We start from the raw sequence: 19,068 nt of genomic DNA on the forward strand, positions 1-19,068 counted from the left end.
TGTTATACATGTCTCTGCCGGTGTCTCTTGTGGATGCATTTCTTGAACTATATATGTCTTATGAATGCATCTCTCAGCTGGAGCATCCATGTTAAATTTGAGTTCAAAATTATCAGTTAGTGAGAAGCATGACTATAGGAGTAGCATGCATAATCATTTCGAATTGTATGGGACGAGGCACAGCCTCTGAATGAATCACAAGTCCCAAGTCATTGCTCCCCTATCAAAAATAAGCCTAATGTCGAAAGAAGTAAGAAAGAGACTACTAAGTCTGAACCTCAAATTAAACACGTCACATTGTCAAATATTTCATTGGGGCAATTTTAAACAGATCACAAAGTACATCTCAATTGATGATAAAAATGTCAGCAAACACAAAGAAGATCAGCAGACATAGCACATGCATTTTCTGCCTAAAGAGAACACTCATGTCGTCATGTATTTCAGTATTTGTTATCTTTGCTACTGGCCGATAAGTCATCCTCATTGTCGAGGGAGGTGGCGCGGAGAAACACGCCAAGTCATTCCCCGGTCCGCCATGGATGATGTCCTTGTGGTCCGAGAAGGTAGGCAACATACACGTTGTGAACATGTCCAGCTAAAACGGAGGGCCACTATGGTTTTTCCTATGGGAGTTGATCGGAAGCTCTTTTTTTCTCACTTATATAAACAGATTTTTTTTGGGTGACTTATATAAACAGATGATAGAGAGGGATCTATGGTAGGGCAGAGCTCATGCAGGTAGTACGTATTTTGAAAGAGATGTTCTAGAAAAGAAGGGATTTAATAGGGTGGGTCCAGGCAGTTTGCATGTCCAAAATGACCCAGTAGATTCCTATCCCAGCTGTACGTCGGGTATTTTTACATCAATAAATTTTTTTGTTGTTATTATGGCCACTTCTGTTATCCGGTTTGGTTCTCGTCTTCACGACGTAACTTACCCCATCGAGGTTATAAAATTACCTCACATCTTTGTTTTCCAAGGTGGTTTTGGCGCGGGACCGATTCATTTTTCTATGCCATAATTTTACCTCCCGAGCTGCTTCTTTCTTGTGGTCTGGGTGTGGTGCAAGTGGTTTGGCTGGGGTGAGGAATAACTATTTCTCTTCCTGAATGATGAATAGCGTATATATAGATCATATGTCAAATAAATAATCAAGTTACAACGTGAAGGTAATCATATTGAATTAAATATTACTATAAATAGTAAAGTACTATATATATATATATATATATATATATATATATATATATATATGAAATGGTTGTGTATTCTTGGGAGTACGTACCATCACTCCTCATATACCACATAGATGAATCTTTTATACCTCTATTATTTTTAATATACTTCATTAGTAATTATTAGATACTCAAAATGAGTTTCATAAAAAAATTCATATGAGTCTACATATTTTTAAATGCTTATTACGTATATACTGATGTGTTTGTACGTGAAAAATGTATATTACAAAAAGTACGTCATAGATGATATTTTTTCAACAAAACTCGTATTGAGGTATCTTAGAATATTTAATGAAGTATATTGAGAATAATAAAGAGGTATAATTAATGCGTATATGAGGTATATTGAGGATGGAGTACATACTCCCGGGAATATAGTTTTCTTAATTTTGCAAACAATGTTCTCCGTATATTGAAGAAATGTTCATACAGCTCAAAAAAGTGTCTGCACATTTGAAAAAAAAATCATGACATTTTTCTAAAAAATATATGATTGAAAATATGTAGTGCCATTGAAAAAAAAGTCCACAAGTGTTCATTGATGCAATTTAAAAAAAATCATGGCATAGTAACAAGTGTTCATAGCCTTTAAAAATGCTTGTAGCATTTACACCTTTTTAATGTTCGTAAAAATTTAGAACAACATTCACGCAATTTTCAAAAAACAATCATAACATGTAAAAAAGTTGTTGGTAACTATTTAAAAGAATTGTTCATGAAAATGTAATAATTTGTTCATGCCACTTTTCAAATTGTTCATGACATATAAAAACAATGTCCAGAACCACTGAAAGAAATGTTCACAACATCTACAAATGTTTAAAGAGTGCTGTTCGTTAAAATGTAAAACATTATTCACGCTATTTTTGAAAAATGTTCATTACATATTAAGAAATGTTGACTCTCTTTATACAAAATAAAGTGAGAAAAAATAAAACAAATAAAAAACGAAAACAGAAAAACAAACAGGAAAATATGAAAAGAAATAAGAGGAAAATGCAATAAAAATGAAAGAAAAATAAAAGCGGATGGAGGTTTCTAAAACCGCTCTCCTAGGAAGGTTACAAATCTCTCCGATCCGGTATGTAGAAGATTCCTAAAACTGCTTGATGGACCTGCCCGGACGATCCGGTACACAGAAGATTCCTAAAGTGCTACTTGGGCCGACCCTAAGCTTGAGGATAACGAGCGCTTCTTCGGGAGCCTGGCAACAATCAGCGTCATTTGGCGCGCTTTCAGCTATTCGTCACGTGTCGCGTTTTGAATGCTCTTTTTGGATTTTGTTTTTTTATTTTTCTGCGCTTATTTTCGGCTTTTTAAATAGTTTTTTTCAGGTTTTTTCGACATTTTGGTTTTCTCCCGGTCTTCTTTAGCTTTTCGATCAAAAAAAAATTTTGCACGAAAAAAACACGTTTTTTTCTTCCTTTCGCGGAATTCATGGTTTTTTTTCGCAAGAGGCACGGTTGTGCTTTAACGAGAGTCACGGCCGTGCCTTTTGGAAAAGAAAAAAAAACGTGTTTTCTGTTTTTTTTATTTCGCGAGAGTCACGGTTTTGCTTCCGCGAGAGGCACGGTTGTGCTTTCGCGAGAGTCACGGCCGTGCCTCTCGGAAAGGGAAAAACAAAACGCATTTTCTATTTTTTTTCTTTCGCGAGAGTCACGGTTTTGCTTCCGCGAGAGACACGGTTGTGCTTTCGTGAGAGTCACGGCCGTGCCTCTCAGAAAGGCACACGAACACATCACCGTGTACCTCCAACGCCGAGGGTGATGCACCGCAGCTCACGTCGAAGGAGACCCGCCGGAAGCGCGGTACGCAAGACAATCCGGCGGGTGCTTTTGTAGACCCGAAACCCCACACGCCCGGGAGGGACCCCGTCAGGGCGCGCGGCGGCTATGGGCTGCCCTAGGTCGACCTGATCGCCCCTAGGGCCTCGAGGTTCGTCGCCCTGCAAACGAAGAACGAACGAAGAATGAGAAGAAGAAGAACAAGGGAGAGAGATAAATGTAAAGGTAAAAAGTGGTAGATGATTTGATCGATTGTGTGTTGTTTCAATCGACCGTCACCCAGCTCGACTTCCCGTACAAGCAAAGAATTTATGTAGGCTTTCCTTACAAGAAAATTACATCAATTCACGTCCAAAACCCTAGTCAAATTCGGACCGGTTTATCCGAACTTTTCAAAAATGTTCGGTTTAAACTGGCTGCACCTTGCGGGTCTTTTTTGCGGTGGTAAACGATCTCGGATGAAAACAAGCCCAAAAGCAATCTTAACCTTTTCGACGAGGCGAACAACTTTCATGTTGAAGGTTTTTTGATTAGAGATCATCTTGAGGGTCAGATCGGTCTCGCAACACAGGCTATTTCCTTGCGCTACCCGTCAGACATGTGTCTGGTGGGGCGCGCATCTCGCCTCGTGACAGGGCTGCACTCCGATTGCTCTAACTTTTGCATACGAACTCGGATTTGAACGATTTTTATATAAAAATCGATCGTTTCGACGAGACGAAGACAACCCGTGTAGATCATTTTTCCATCCGAGATCATCTGAATAACCTTTTGAGCCCATCTTCAACTTCTCGTTCGATTGACTATCACAGCCTCCAACCCGGCAAGTTTTCCATCCGAGTAAGCTTTCCACACCGGCAATGTTTCTACCCGGCAAGGTTTGTACTCCGGCAAGGGTTCCTCCCTGACAAGGTTTCTCCCCCGGCAAGCTTCCACACCGGCGATCTTTCTGTGCCGGCAAGCTTTCCATGCCGGCAAGCCTTCACACCGGCAAGCTTTCACACCGGCAAGATTTTACCCCGGCAAGGTTTTCGCCCCGGCATGCTGCTTTATGATGGTGCCACTTTTGAGCGTCAACACATGCCCCCCTGTTTTTCGGTAAAGCTAGCGTGCCGAAAAATACTTGTACCAAGTTTGTTCTAAGGACGATGTCAACACTCCATCGGCCATTTATATGTTCTTAGGACGATAAGTATATATCGGCCATGTCTTGTGTGAACTTTCTGATGCAAACTTGGGTGAAACCTTCTCAGCTTTATTAACAATTCGGTGATAAAGTTCCATAGATATGTATCTCAATGTCATCCTCCGAACCATATTGTTCACCCTTTTGCTAGGATTTTGTAGACAATCAACAATAAACTTTCTCCAATCCTTACTTTCGCCTGTATAAAAATTTCATTAGTGGCCGAAGCTGTGGACTTCGGTTCGGCCTTACCTATGTTGACGAGACTAAGCATCGGCTATTGAGAGAAATGCAATACAACATGATGGACATGGTAGCCGGATGCTTGCTATGCCAACTCTCTCCAATTGTCATGTTTAAATATATGAACAATTTTACTGCAACCCAAGGTAAATTCTTCATCTAGGCATACCCCAAGATAAACTATAAGTGATTCATGAAAACACATTGATAACCCTTGGATATTTGTTGCACTACTCACAACGAATCACCAAAAGCCTCAATATGTATAGCACCTATAGCAAGTAAAAGAGTCAATCCGAATAACAATGCATATTCGGCCTTGATTAATCGTGCATAAAAATATTCTAAGCGGCACGAGGCTTTAAAAAAAATAGTACCATAAAGAAATATATAAACAACACCAACACTTTGGCCATTGCTATGAATTGAACCATCAAAACATAATCTCCATAGTACTAGAGAGACAAGGCTAATATTAATATTATGCATGACACTAATCCGATGTTCAGTAACAAAATCAACTATGATTTGGCCTCTTATAGATCTCAAAGATGCATATGCCAAATCATATCCAAACAAAGTATAAGCCCACCAACCAATTCTGCAGCTATGAATTGGTCTATGCAGCATATATTCAATGACATCGGTCATAATGTCTCAACTCCATTCAATCATAATATAGGCATACATATAAATTTTCATGAGCATGTACCTTGTCTCGCTCTCCAATCAAAGTAAGGACGATATTAGAATACTACACCGGCCATGCATTGACATACCCTTAGGACGATAGATAAATATCATCGGCCATTACCATGTAAACTTCATTCAAAGCACATATAGCCGAAATAAACAAATAAGATGACAAATCAAGTATTTCGGCCCTTTGGATCAGCAACAAACTTGTAGCTAATCAAATGTATAGTGACTTGGTAATACCCTTTCATGACGCAAGAAATTATATTGCATCCATGGATTAAAATAAGCCCATTGAGGGTTACCAATCATACCTGATGACGAATTCCATGGCATAGGCATTAACGGCATAGTTGAAGAATATGGATAATGTGTAGACCAAAGATGTTGAAACCTTCGGCTTGGTCCTTCATAGTTTTTACTCTTTTCCTTCTTCACTTTTGCCGCACTTCTTGTAATGGAGGCATGCACATAATTCTTATTTTGAGCACTTCCTTTGGGAACCCATGCCATGTTCCTTTCTTCAAGTTCTTGTGCACTAAGTTTGTGTAATTCCCTCTTTTGCCAATACGATAAGCCGAGTGGGCATCTTGGCTGTGATTCTGTTTTGACCAATGGCAATTCCCTTTTGACCTTGTGCACTCTCAACTTCTTTTCTTTAGATTTGACACTTTGACTCTCAATAATTGGTTGCTTCGTCTCATTGCCTTTTGTAGCCAATGTCAACACTTTAATTGGCTCTTTATTATTTGAGATCAAATCTGAAGTAGCACACTTACGACCATCTTTCTTGACCTGGTACACTTGCTTGACCACCTCTTTCTTGTTCCTTGAGCTCCGGACCGATTCCTTATGATTGAAACGGTCTTTGACGTGTGATCGTTCATCAAATGTTGATCTTTTTGGAGCTGCATAATGTTGGCGAGATGATCTAAAATAAGATGGATAATTTGCCCTTGTATCATACGTGCCCCATGATGGATATGGATTTACATGAGCGTAGGGAGGCATCCACGACATTGGCATTGGCGGCCCAAAAGCAGGATATGAAGTCTGCTTGCTCAATGTCTTCCTTTGCCAATCCAAGTCTTCAAATTTATGCCTTAGGGGTGACTTCGATGCTTTTGTTTCACTCGGCCGATAAGCACTCTTTGCCTCACTTATCTTCTGATATTTTCTAATAACTACACGAAAGTGACTTTCGGCTTTTTACCTTTGTGCTTACCATTGCCTTTGCTTTCTTTAACTGTGCGTGCATCGGTCTTTGAATTTTCTTGTTGCCCCCAGTGCTAGACGTCGCCATTGTAGCTTTGATGGAATTCCCATCTTCAAGATTGTTGTTGATGCACTTTTTAATCATATCCTTACTCGGAGACTTGACCCCATCATCATTGGTGTGTACCTGTTGACCTTTAGGTGAATCGGCTTGAGATAGTCGAGTCAACATTTGATCGCCATCAAAACCAATCTGATCCGACTGGTCATATGATCGTGCCTCAACAAACTTCAATTGTCTCGATTGTGCGGCTTGATGAATCACGTTGTTGTCTTCGATATTCTCTTCAAACAAACATTGCATTTGTTCTTGTCCTGATGGCTCGACATCATGATCAATTATAATAGGATTAGTCGACGATGCACCAACGATGTGATCAACTATGCCCGAACTGAAGGTACACTTTTCGTCCATTAACTGATATTGTGATACTAGCTCTGAAACAAAACAACCGAGCAGTGCTGGCATAGCGTCATCCGACTCGGCTATGCATTGATTTTCATCCTCTTTTCCTGATGCTTTTGAATCGGCTTCGAAGGACTTTGGACCTGGCTTTATGTTTCTGCAACCAAAATAATTACAGAATATACGTCTCATACGAGTCTAAATGTTAGCCAGGCATGAAACAAACAAAGTTGTCCATATGAATACAAAGTTCAGTTGTCATGACAAGAACAACTTTGGTTTTGATAAGTTGTCACTATTAACCTCTATGAATGATACCATGTGTTGACTATCATGATTAGTGACAAGATCCTTCCTAACAAATAGATTACTCATTTCAATTGGTCTTTCAAAATTAATTAGAATCTTACTAATAGGTGCATCAACAATATGATTTTGACCGAATCGAAAATTGAGTAAACTATCTGCTAGGTGTACCTTTGTGAAGACGTTGGAAGGAGAAGATGGTTGCATCACTGGAACAATACATTGCTCCACTTCTGAATAATTCTCCAACGCCTCTTCCTCTTTTTCTGGATCTGGTGCCTCATCACTCAGATTGCCCGAGTATATTTCAATCGGATTGCCCGAGTGGATTTCACTCGGACGCTCTTTGTCAGTTGAACTTTGCTCGGTCGCATTTTCTTGGTCTTGATGTTCATCGTTAACTGAACTGTGTTCAGCCATATTACTGTGTTCTTGATGCTCATCAATATCTTTAGCACGAAACTCATAAGGTAGCATGTAAGCTCCCTTACATCCAGAAAAATCGAGCACAACCAATTTGTTGCGTTTGTCATTCCTTTGCTCAGCCAAGTTTGCATCTTCTATTTTGGTACACGAGGCAATAGTTGGCTTGATGCACTTGGCTTTAGCTGGTGATGCACTCGTCTGGAACGATGCACTCGGCTGGCACGATGCAACGCACTCGGCCTTAAACATCCCGTTGCTCAATCGGGTTTCAACCGAATCCACCATATTAGTCGAGTGAATCTTTTTTTGCTGGTTTGCTTGCAAAGCTTCTTTTTTATCTTGCCTCAACAGCGTAGAAGGGCCAACATGGTTGCTACATGGAGGAAGGCACTTGACGTATTCTTGCAAATATCCCTCTCCATGCTTCTTCTTGAGTGCTTCGTAGGCCTGTCGATATTCTGCTGGTAATTCCTCAAGGGTAGGTGTAGTAAATTCGTTGACTCTATTCCCTGTGAGCTTTGGCTTGATCTTGTCCACTTGGGCCAGATATTTTTCTTTAAACTCAACCCTGCTTGGATCGGCTTTCCCCCCAATACTTTTAGGATCTTTCGGCAATGAGTTGATGTTGCCGAAATTTTGCGCTTGTATAGGGGGTGTATAACATGCTGCAATGATAGGTGAAGGCATGTGCATCGTTGTTGAATATTTTCTCTCGACAATTTGATCAACCGGCAACACTTAGTCTTCTTTCAAAACCCTAGCTCTTATTGCCTCATAATCAGGAACCAATCCCTTGTCGTGTTGCACAAGGCAAATAGCACTAATCTTCTTATTTTGGGCTAAAAATTTTAATGCAGCCAGATCCACCTCATCTCCTGCAATATTAGGCACATATGCTCCTATAGAATCTCCATTCACTCGGCCATGACCGTGACGGTGAGCCGAGTCATGAATATTTTTAGTTTCATACGCCACTGAACAATTAATCTGATGAGGTGTAGTATATGATGTTTGAGGATAACGGGCCAAATAGCTAACAGAAGCATGGCCGATTCCCCCATTCATCGGCATGTTTGGGGATGAACCCGCATATTGCGAGTCGGCTGCCGATGGATAAAACTTTGAGATGCCCTCCTGTACATGAGGTGTCCTATATTGATCACTCGAACAAATCGTGTTGTTCACCGGCATATTGAAAGATGTTGCCGATGCACGAAAGTTCAGATTCATAAGTTTCATGTCATGATTCTGTAAAGTCCAAGTTTCTCCAATGAAATAACTAGTCGGCCTTTGTTCATTAGGGCTGGCCGACATCACATGTCCGTTGAAAGATCTAGCAACATCAACATAATGGCTATTTGCATCTACGCAAGGAGATTGATGATACATGTTACCGTTGTAGATTGCAGCCGCTTGATGACGCTCTCCTCGTAGCAAGAACAGGCTGGAGACTGTTCAAAGCTTCGTCCCCAGCGGAGTCGCCAAAAAGTGTGTTCGCACACGAACACGTCACCGTGTACCTCCAACGTCGAGGGTGATGCACCGCAGCTCACGTCGAAGGAGACCCGCCGAAAGCGCGGTACGCAAGACAATCCGGCGGGTGCTTTTGTAGACCCGAAACCCCACACGCCCGGGAAGGACCCCGTCAGGGCGCGCGGCGGCTATGGGCTGCCCTAGGTCGACCTGATCGCCCCTAGGGCCTCGAGGTTCGCCGCCCTGCAAACGAAGAACGAACGAAGAACGAGAAGAAGAAGAACAAGGGAGAGAGATAAAGGTAAAGGTAAAAAGTGGTAGATGATTTAATCGATTGTGTGTTGTTTCAATCGGCCGTCACCCCCAACATATATAAGAGGCGGCTGGACTTCCCGTACAAGCAAAGAATTTATCTAGACTTTCCTTACAAGAAAATTACATCAATTCACTTCACGTCCAAAACCCTAGTCAAATTCGGACTGGTTTATCCGAACTTTCCAAAACTATTCGGTTTAAACTGGCTGCACCTTACGGGTCTTTTTTGCGGTGGTAAACGATCTCGGATGAAAACAAGCCCAAAAGCAATCTTGACCGTTTCGACGAGACGAACAACTTTCATGTTGAAGATTTTTTTGATCAGAGATCATCTTGAGGGTCAGATCGGTCTCGCAACACAGGCTATTTCCTCGCGCTACCCGTCAGACATGTGTCTGGTGGGGCACGCATCTCGCCTCGTGACAGGGCTGCACTCCGATTGCTCTAACTTTTGCATACGAACTCGGATTTGAACGATTTTTATATCAAAATCGATCGTTTCGACGAGACGAAGACAACCCGTGTAGATCATTTTTCATCCGAGATCATCTGAATAACCTTTTGAGTCCATCTTCAACTTCTCGTTCGATTGACTATCACAGCCTCCAACCCGGCAAGTTTTTCATCCGAGTAAGCTTTCCACACCGGCAATGTTTCTACCCGGCAAGGTTTGTACTCCGGCAAGGGTTCCTCCCTGACAAGGTTTCTCCCCCGGCAAGATTTCACACCGGCAAGCTTCCACACCGGCGATCTTTCTGTGCCGGCAAGCTTTCCACGCCGGCAAGCCTTCACACCGGCAAGATTTTACCCCGGCAAGGTTTTCGCCCCGGCATGCTGCTTTATGATCGTGCCATTTTTGAGCGTCAACAGAAATAATACGCGTTTTCTGTTTTTTTCCTTTCGCGAGAGTCACAGTTTTGTTTCCGCGAGAGGCATGGTTGTGCTTTCGCGAGAGTCACGGTCGTGCCTCTCGGAAACGAAAAAAAACGCGTTTTCTGTTTTTTTTTCCTTCCACGAGAGTCACGGTTTTGCTTCCACAAGAGGCACAGGTGTGATTTCGCGAGAGGCACGGACGTGCCTCTTTCGAAAAGGAAAAAAACCGTGCTCCTGGTTCGGTTTTTTCGCCCGATTTTTTTCTTCAGTTTTTTTTAATAAAAGAAAAATTGTCAAAACCTATCAACATCGGATCTAGTTTTGAAGATCTCGACGCGAGGAATCCAATAAGGTTCGAGATTTGGACACATGGTTTAAAAGATAAAACGTTTTGAATAAACGGATCTACGAAAAAAAGGGAAATTCCAGATTGCGACAAGTGGCGCGCTGCATGTACGCCACTTGTCGCAACCTGGGAAAGTGGAGTGTTCTTTGCAACGATTACTTCTTAATTAGTGATTTCGACATTTTCAAGCTTTGCTTGTGCAACGAGTTCTTTTTTCAACTTTATCACTAGTGCCTTTCACAAGGCTATCACCTGACTGTCACACGAACAGAAGAAACTCGAGTCAATATTAAGGGCGGAAGAAGCTACAACCAAGGGTGGCCAACCAGAACCCCGCAGAAATTTACGGCTAACTTTCACTCGCAGTGCAGTCCTGTGCTCTCTACCACAACTAGTTAACCGCTTTCTTCCCAAGCGCGAACAGGATCTTCTTTTATAGCCTCTCCAGTCCTCGTCTCTCCTCTTTAGCCCACGTACACCCTGCTCCTCTCCTTCCAACACCCACCAATGTTACTACGCCTCCTCGCGCTGATCTTTGCCGCCGTCTTGGCGGCGTCCTCGAGCTCCATCGATGCCCGTGCTATCCACCCTATCTTCCTCCCCTTCGGCGACAATGGCCGTCGCCTGATCGGCATCCAGAGGTGCGAAGAATGCTTCGGCATATGTCAAGAGGTACATACATATACATACAGTGAACGAATCTACAACGTGCGTGCTCTGCAGATCAAACATCCTTACGAATACGTTCGCGTGTCTGCCATTTGTGCGTGCGTGCAGGTGCACTACAGGACGCTGTGTAGCACGCTGGCGACGCTGCCCGGGGTGACGACCCCGCAGCAGCTCCTGGACACGGCCCTGCGGGTGACGGCGGCCAAGTCGGCGATGGCGGAGATGCGGCTGGACGAGGCGATGAGGGCAGGCCTGGGCAACACCATCCCGATGATGTCGTCGCTGCAGTCGTGCAGGGACAGCTACGCGTCGCTGACGGACGCACTGGGGAAGTCGCGGGCGACGCTCAAGAAGGGGGGCAGCCGCGACGACCTCATGTCGGAGCTGTCTGCGGCCAGCACCTACTCCACCGACTGCCGGGACATCTTCGGCGAGCGCCCGGGGCTCAAGTCGCCGATACGCGGCGCGCAGCGCCACATCACGCGCCTCGTCAGCAACTGCCTCGACCTGGCTACCGCCATCAGGCAGCCCTGAGCGGTGGATCCGACGATGCAGGCCAGCTTCCGGTTCTGTGCACCTGACGTTTCTTGGATACCATTCAGATTTTGGCATGTGGTAGTTTTATTATTTTCCGTATTACGTGTATTTTAGTGTAGTGTGTAGATTTGTCATCTAGGATGGGTATTGCGTTTCATAGATAACCTGTGGATAGAGAAAAAATGTCTTTAGTTGACGCCGGTCTATTCTGTACTCAGAACAAGTTATGTTTGTCGGAATGGATCTTCTTTTTTTCGTTCAGCTTATACATGATCAAATTCCCCCTTGAAAAGATGCAGCATTTGCAATAGTCTCTGACTCGGTTACGTACAGATTGCAAGTATACTCATGAGGCCCAACCAACCACGCAACACCAGCCTTCGCGTTGTACTCCCTCTGTCCAAAATTACTTATCGCATAAATAAATAGAAATGAATGTATCTAAAACTAAAAATATGTCTAGATACGTCCATTTCTGCGACAAGTAATTCCGGACGGAGGGTATAACTTGTCGGATGAAGGATGAGCCAGAGAGGCAAACAACTTGCGCTTTCCAAATCTCCTCGATGAACGAGCGACTCCAACAGACGCCTAAAAAGAGCTCCGCGCATTAAAAGTTCGTTTTTTTGGGCGCCCAACAGCTCCAGCAGATGTTGTAGCGCTAAAAAGTTTTGGGCGCGAGCTGAAAAACGCTATCGCGCGCAGCATATTTTGGGTTCCAGATTGGGCGCGCTTCACAATTTGCACCATCTACTTTTTAGGCGTGCGTCTTTAGGCGTCTGCTAAAGTAATATTGGTTCCGACGCACTAAAAATGCTACAGTGCCGCGCTATAATTTTTATTGGGCGCGAGATTTTTATGCGGCCGTTGGAGATGCTCTGAGGGGAGGACTCGCAGCGCTTCCAAATTTCCGTGGTCTGGCACGCCAGGGAGAAGACGAAGAGCCCGGGTCATGCCATCTTGCCCTTGCTCTCTTGTGAAGAATTTCATGCACCTGCGTTGGGTTGGGGCCGGGTTCGAGCAGGATCTCTCGTTGCAGTCCCGCATATTTATCTCCCGGAGACGGCTTTGCAGAATTTACAGGTGCGAGCCAGCACAGCACAGCATCTGCACGATTGGATGTCTAAACAGTTAACATGCAAGTGAGGATGAGGTTTCAGCGGCGGGCAGTCTGCCTATCCCGCACACACCAACCAGGCGGAAGTGGCGCACCGAAAGGCAGCACCAGCATCCACGAGGAGGCGATCATGCCAAGGTCTCATTAGCCGCATGGAGGATCGCGTTGAGCTCCACACAACAGCCACCAGCTGCTTTTTGTTTTATTTTCTCCGTCCACCATTCTATAGACTATAGAAATGCCTCGAATAGTTTCAACCCAAACTTCAAAAGCAATATTCATGTATGACAAGTGCTCATTTGTCACAAATCAGCTCTATATTTCACTGTGGCACAAAAGGAAATAAAAACAAATTTGCCACCAAAAATAATAACAATAAATCAATTATGATACAAGTTAACTCGTCCAAAGGAAAAAGGCAGTGTTCTTCTTTCTCAAAACTGTACTTGATGTGTAAATTACAGTGACAAGCCACAAAAAAAACCTTGCGCGCTACAGCTTTTTGGGAGATGACTTCCATGTTCATTTCCCAATTCATCTATACGCTGTAGCGAGCAAGAACTATGTATTCCAAAAGCCTCACAGCTTCATTGGTGTCTTCCTTTTCTAGTAGCCACACCACAGGAAACTCATATAAGTCTCAGTTCGTATTCACCTGCCATGGTAATGTATCTAACCCACGGAAGCGCCTGGTACCCACTCTTTTCAATGATCTTTAGATAGCGAACCTGTAAAACACATTGTGCATACTTTTTACTCGAGGTGCCAGAGAAAAACATACAATAGTACCTGTGATGATATAACAAACTCGTAACAAAGCTAGTCTCGTCACCTGAATACCCGATACAGTGAAATATGGTATTTCAAATTTCACTCGTATCGGTGCCTTCTTTTCAGGGACTGCTTCTTCCGCACTTATACTTGGTAGACTAAACTCCGCTCTGCACATGTACTCCTAAGAGAGCAAGCAAGTTCATGACATTAGCACACTTCGACTAGCAACACAGGAGCCAATGGATTCACTTGAAATCGGCCATACTCACTTTGCCACCAGGAAATGATTTTACTTTCCAGACCATTGCATCTCTCTCAGGTGCATATGCAGCAGAACCCATTGAAGTTCTTATATTTGGGTTTGTGGCATCTGAAGGAACAGGAACTTCAATTTCAACATTTGTTGCTGTGCTGCAAATGAAGAGGGAAAAAAACATGACTTTCAAAAGGCACCAGTGTAACACAAGCAAGCCAATTTTTGTTACGGACGCAGCACCTTCTTTCCTTAAACTGACTTCTTGCCTTAATCATCAATTCTATCCGGCTTCTTGAATGTTTTTCAACCTGGGCTTCCACCCAGATAAGAGGTTTCACCTGAATGGCATAAAAGGTGCGCAGGCACATGAGAATGAGACAAGAAAAACAATGAACTTCAAGTATATATGAAGTCTCTTGTAGTTCTAAAGCACAATCAGGAAGAAAAACCTGAGTGTTCAGCCTGTATGTCATCAGATCAAAAGATCCATCTGGAGGGATGAATGATATCGTCCTGTCATTCTCAAATCTGGCCAATCGCACACACCTTGTAGCAAAATAGAGAATGGTCATGCAGAAGTTCTGGTGTAATAGACTTGATGGGGAAAAGGAGATACTATTGCTTACTGATGAAATTTGATATCATCAAGATCTATTGCCTTCCCTTTAGTTGCTCGCCCCTGAGCCTCCAAAAGAACCTTGTCATTCAACCCGAGTTTGCACTCGGGCATTCCACTGTTTCAAATCAGTATTAGTGGGGTCATGGATGTGTATCTGAATACAAGGAAACATACTAACATAGATAACAAATATATTTAGATGGTACAAAAGCTTGTCATCAGGAAAATAAATAGGAAACAACAAAGTCTAGCAATCTATAAAGCACTGTCATTTCTGATATACCAATTTCACAATGAGCTTGATATTCCAGTTATGCTTCACATTTCAAAAGAATCGAGGTTTGAATTGGCAATGTGAAGCAATATCAATGTTCAGAGTGTAAATGATTTGTGCTGCCTTAAATTTCTTTTTGTTTTATGGTCGAAGGACCTCTTTGTATGATACAAGACGGATTATATATGATGCATGATGAGTACAGAAAATATCAACCTGACATGTACCAGCACAGCATACTCTTCTCTCGGTACCAAATTTGGCACATTTCAAAATTTCATTACTGATAGTGATTATTTAGTAACTTTTGGTATTAACTTGACTTGTGATTATCAGGATATAGCATGTCCACCATAACTTGCTTTGTGATTACAAACCAATAGATACCAACTCCTAACTGCAAGGTCCACAGTGAAAAGGCAAAGTTTAGGTAAAGTAGGGGATTTCAAGACCAATATCGCTAGAACATCTTCCAGGCTTCCAGCTTTCTTCTTTGATAATGATTACTTAGTAACTTTCGGTATTAACCTGTTTAATGGTCACCACTCACAGCTCAATGCCTCCACCATAACTTGTTTTGTGGTCATTATGGTAGAAACCAATGAAAAGGATAACATTTAATTCAGGTAAACTACAAGGTATCAAGGCCAACAGCACAGTTGTGTACAACATTGTTGCAAATCAGTACACAAGAAGGAACCACGAAGCTTATCGTTAGGTTTCTGAAAACTCGTTCCTGAAGTTTAATCTTAAGTTTTAACTAAGACATGCATTCCTACGTGAGCATGAAAAGCACATGTGTAGCATATGCTGCCAATATAATAATGATATTTGCGCAGAACACCCTATGGCCCAATGTCAAGCAACAAATCTGCAATAGTGTGCAAAAGAACATGCACTTACTTCACTTAGGTCATCACTAATTGTTCAACTGTATGATAAATAGAATTCTAAAAGGGCACGGAAATAGGTCCTGAGTGCTTCATTTATCTATGAGACAATGTAAACGATCTTTACTCTTTAGCAAAGTGATCTATATTGAATTAGTCAACACAAACATTTCAGACTATCATACTGCTAATTGCCACAAATGATATTGCAAACTCACCTCAAATATGTTCGCATTTTCAGTGCCCCAACAACATCTGATCTCACAATCTGCCCATTGCTATTAACAAGAATGTTAACACTCTCCACTACATCCAAGAACACCTGGAAAAGCAGGGATTCGGTACTTCATCAAGTACAACCAAAGCCTTTCCGACCACATAAAAAGAGTGAGCAAAGATAAATCAACCTACTTCGTTCTTTTTGTACCGAATCCCCTCACTCCTCCATGAGACAGCATTTGTCACAGCCATCGGTGGCCTCTGTGAGACCTCCATCTTGTATGCATCTGTCTTGATGAACTCGCTTAAAATCTTTGCCTCGGTGTATTGTGGATACCCAAAATCCATCATCTCATCAAGCAACTCATACTACATATAGAAGATACAGAAAGATCATGTGTCAAAGCACAACAATTACCAGCAAACTTGAAAACAACTGGCGCGTCATGCCCCCCAACCCCAATTCCTATCACAAACAGTTACATACCACGACGACAAAGTTATCTCTGAGTGATTCCTCCTCCAATTCCTCGAAATAGTGCTTGAACACCTACACACACAGGGCGTACAAAGCACGTGAACATATTAGACGCTCAAATTCCCAATGTGCCGCTTGCGAATATGAGGCGGGCATTTATACATCGACGACGCGGTGGAGGAATAGGAGGATGCTAGCGGCGTTGCAGTTTTGGCGGGAGGCGGTGAGGAGGAAAATATTGTTATGCTGTATAAACATGTAGGTGACGCCCGCGTCGTCGTAGACCACCGGCGAGTACGCCTCCGCATCGCCCTGTCGATCACAACAACTTAGTGCGAAGCCGCGGCAAGGATCCTAATAGCACTGCAATAGAGGCATTGAGGATTGCGAGGGGGGGTAGGTTGCTACCTCCTTGTCGAGGAGCTTGGTGAAGAAGCGCTCGGCCTGGACGGCGGTGACGTCGCCGCGGAAGTCCCGCCAGACGAGGACGCGGCCCTTGATGTCCAGCAGGAACAGCGCCGACACCGCGCCGGCCATCGGCGCTAAGCGCGGTGGGATCTCAGTCGCTCGCCGGATCTAGATCGTCCTGCCGACGGACATGTGGGGCGGTAGCCGCGGCCGGGCGAGAGGGGCTCGCCGGATCCCGGCGGTGAGTTGGCGCGGATCGGGGTCGGGGTGCGGAGATCGTGGGGAGTCGGAAATGGAGGGGGTGACGAGGGGGAGGGCAGCCGAGCCGGGCAGGGTCCGGTTGGTTTTCCTCTGTTCCACAGTACGCTGCCTGTCTCGGCCGGTATGGTTCTGTATCAGTTGCCTCTTTTTTGGACAGCGCACGACGTTGGAGAGTTTCCCCCGTTTTTTTATTAATACTCTGTCCGTCCGAAAATACTTGTCAAAGAAATAGATAAAAATGAATGTATCTAAAATTAAAATATGTCTAGATATATTCATTTCTCCGACAAGTATTTCTGGACGGATGGACTATTAAATAAAATAACCACACCAAGCATGCAACCACAACAAGATTTAAGGTTCACAGGTTCAAAAGAAAAGCAAAGAGAGTGCAATAAGGACCAAATAAGTCAAATTGAGGGCACACAAAACAAACCCCTACAAGTAACCGCGCTAGCTAAGATACCACCCTTTATATGTTACATGATACCATTTTTCAAAAATCACATTTAGATGTTTGAAAAAAATATGGTTGTTCACAAGACAAATGTCTACAACCCCTAAAAATATCTGATCCAAATTCGAAATACCTATTGAGAAACAAAAAAGACAAATCTTGAATGAATAGTGGCAAAAGAAAACAAAACATGAACAATGTCAGAAATGACACTATTCACATACAGATTTGTCTTTTTGTTTCTCAATGTACATTTGGAATTTTGATCTGATTTTTTTAGAGGTTATAGACATATGTCTTGTGAGCATCCATAATTTTTTCAGATTTTTTTGAAAGATCTAAATGTGACTTTTTAAAACTTGTAGCATGGGAGCATGTAATAGGTGGTATCATCTGATATCCACCCCATTGGACTACAACGTTTCTTTTCTTGAGAAAAATAGAGTGTGGACAACCACATTTCGAAGTTGTACTATCATTGTATGGTTAGATATATGGGGTGATTCCATGCTTCTTCAACCAGGAGGAGGGCGCTTGTCGTAACTTGCAGATTAAGCCCATTGGAAGAAAAGGGTCCACCAAGTTTGGGCAACAGGAGCCAGGAAGCGACCACTAGGCAAACCTGGAGATAGGGTTAGGGTTTTATTGACGAGGGTGGTGAGATTGTGGTGGTATCTAGGGTGGCGACAATGCTACCTTGGGCACGGATCAAAGGGTCTGTATCTCGTCAAGGGCAGAGCTATAGCGGGAAGACTGATGGAAAGACAGCGGCAACAAGCCAAAACAAGATGACTACACCGGCGGCACGCACGTCGGTGGATCAGCTAGTCGGGAATCGTCAAAATCTTTGGTAGAGAGCAAAACATTGGATCCTGCTACTAGTCTTTCGGCGAGGCTAGGAAGTATGGTGTTGATGGACAAGAAAGCATAGGGCTTCATCTTTGTGGAACTAGAACCGGTGTTTCCCAAGAATTCTAGATGGTCAACGGGTGGCAAAGTGCTCATCATGACCACTTAACATTCATGTAATGGAGACCACCATGCAGTGTGCTTGGGTTCTTCACAGGGAGGCGCAATTCAAATATCTTGGCACAAATATTTTCTTGGTGCACTTTGGAAGTGAAGGAGATTGGAAGCATGCGATGAACAACGGGCAATATGATTTCAACTTGATGATCCTAAAGGACTATGAGGGTAATACAATGCCCTTTGAGATATTTTTGACAAGGTTGAGATTTGGGTTTGAGTAACTGATTTGCCACTGGATAAGAGGCTCGATACGCTTGGCAAAGCTCTGGGTAATTGGCTCGGAGAGGTTGTGAAAGTGGACACGGACAAGGATGGTGTAGCCAGGGGAAAACACCTTAGAGTTCGTGCAAAAATTTAAGTCTACGAGCCACTCATTAGGGGTTTCTATCTCAAATCTTCACGGCAGGATAAAGTGGGTACTTAGGTTTGATTTTTACTACGAAAAATACCACACTTCTACTTTGAGTGTGGTAGGCTGGTACATGAGGGTGGTGTTTGTGTTCCACTGG

At 43.2% G+C, this 19,068-nt stretch overlaps 2 protein-coding genes across 2 annotated transcripts; one reads left to right on the forward strand and one right to left on the reverse strand.

Annotated features, from left to right (window-relative positions):
- The first annotated feature begins 11,060 nt into the window (after window positions 1–11,060).
- Window positions 11,061–11,992, forward strand: LOC125548511 (uncharacterized). The gene is made up of 2 exons (XM_048712096.2): window positions 11,061–11,243; window positions 11,349–11,992. The coding sequence occupies exons 1-2, from the start codon at window positions 11,079–11,081 to the stop codon at window positions 11,772–11,774; spliced, it is 591 nt and encodes a 196-aa protein (XP_048568053.2). The 5' UTR covers window positions 11,061–11,078; the 3' UTR covers window positions 11,775–11,992.
- A 1,245-nt stretch (window positions 11,993–13,237) lies between these two features.
- LOC125544451 (AP-1 complex subunit mu-2) lies at window positions 13,238–17,181 on the reverse strand. The gene is made up of 11 exons (XM_048708153.2): window positions 16,813–17,181; window positions 16,567–16,716; window positions 16,414–16,476; window positions 16,119–16,295; window positions 15,926–16,029; window positions 14,551–14,658; window positions 14,374–14,470; window positions 14,165–14,262; window positions 13,938–14,079; window positions 13,727–13,849; window positions 13,238–13,622 (listed from the first exon to the last, which is right to left on the reverse strand). Exons 1-11 carry the CDS (start codon window positions 16,939–16,941, stop codon window positions 13,524–13,526), a joined length of 1,290 nt encoding a protein of 429 aa, XP_048564110.2. The 5' UTR covers window positions 16,942–17,181; the 3' UTR covers window positions 13,238–13,523.
- Between the last annotated feature and the right edge of the window lie 1,887 nt (window positions 17,182–19,068).

This window comes from Triticum urartu, chromosome 3A (genome assembly GCF_056163025.1).
Source record: "Triticum urartu cultivar PI428250 chromosome 3A, HENAU_Tu73, whole genome shotgun sequence".
Lineage (NCBI taxonomy): Eukaryota > Viridiplantae > Streptophyta > Magnoliopsida > Poales > Poaceae > Triticum > Triticum urartu.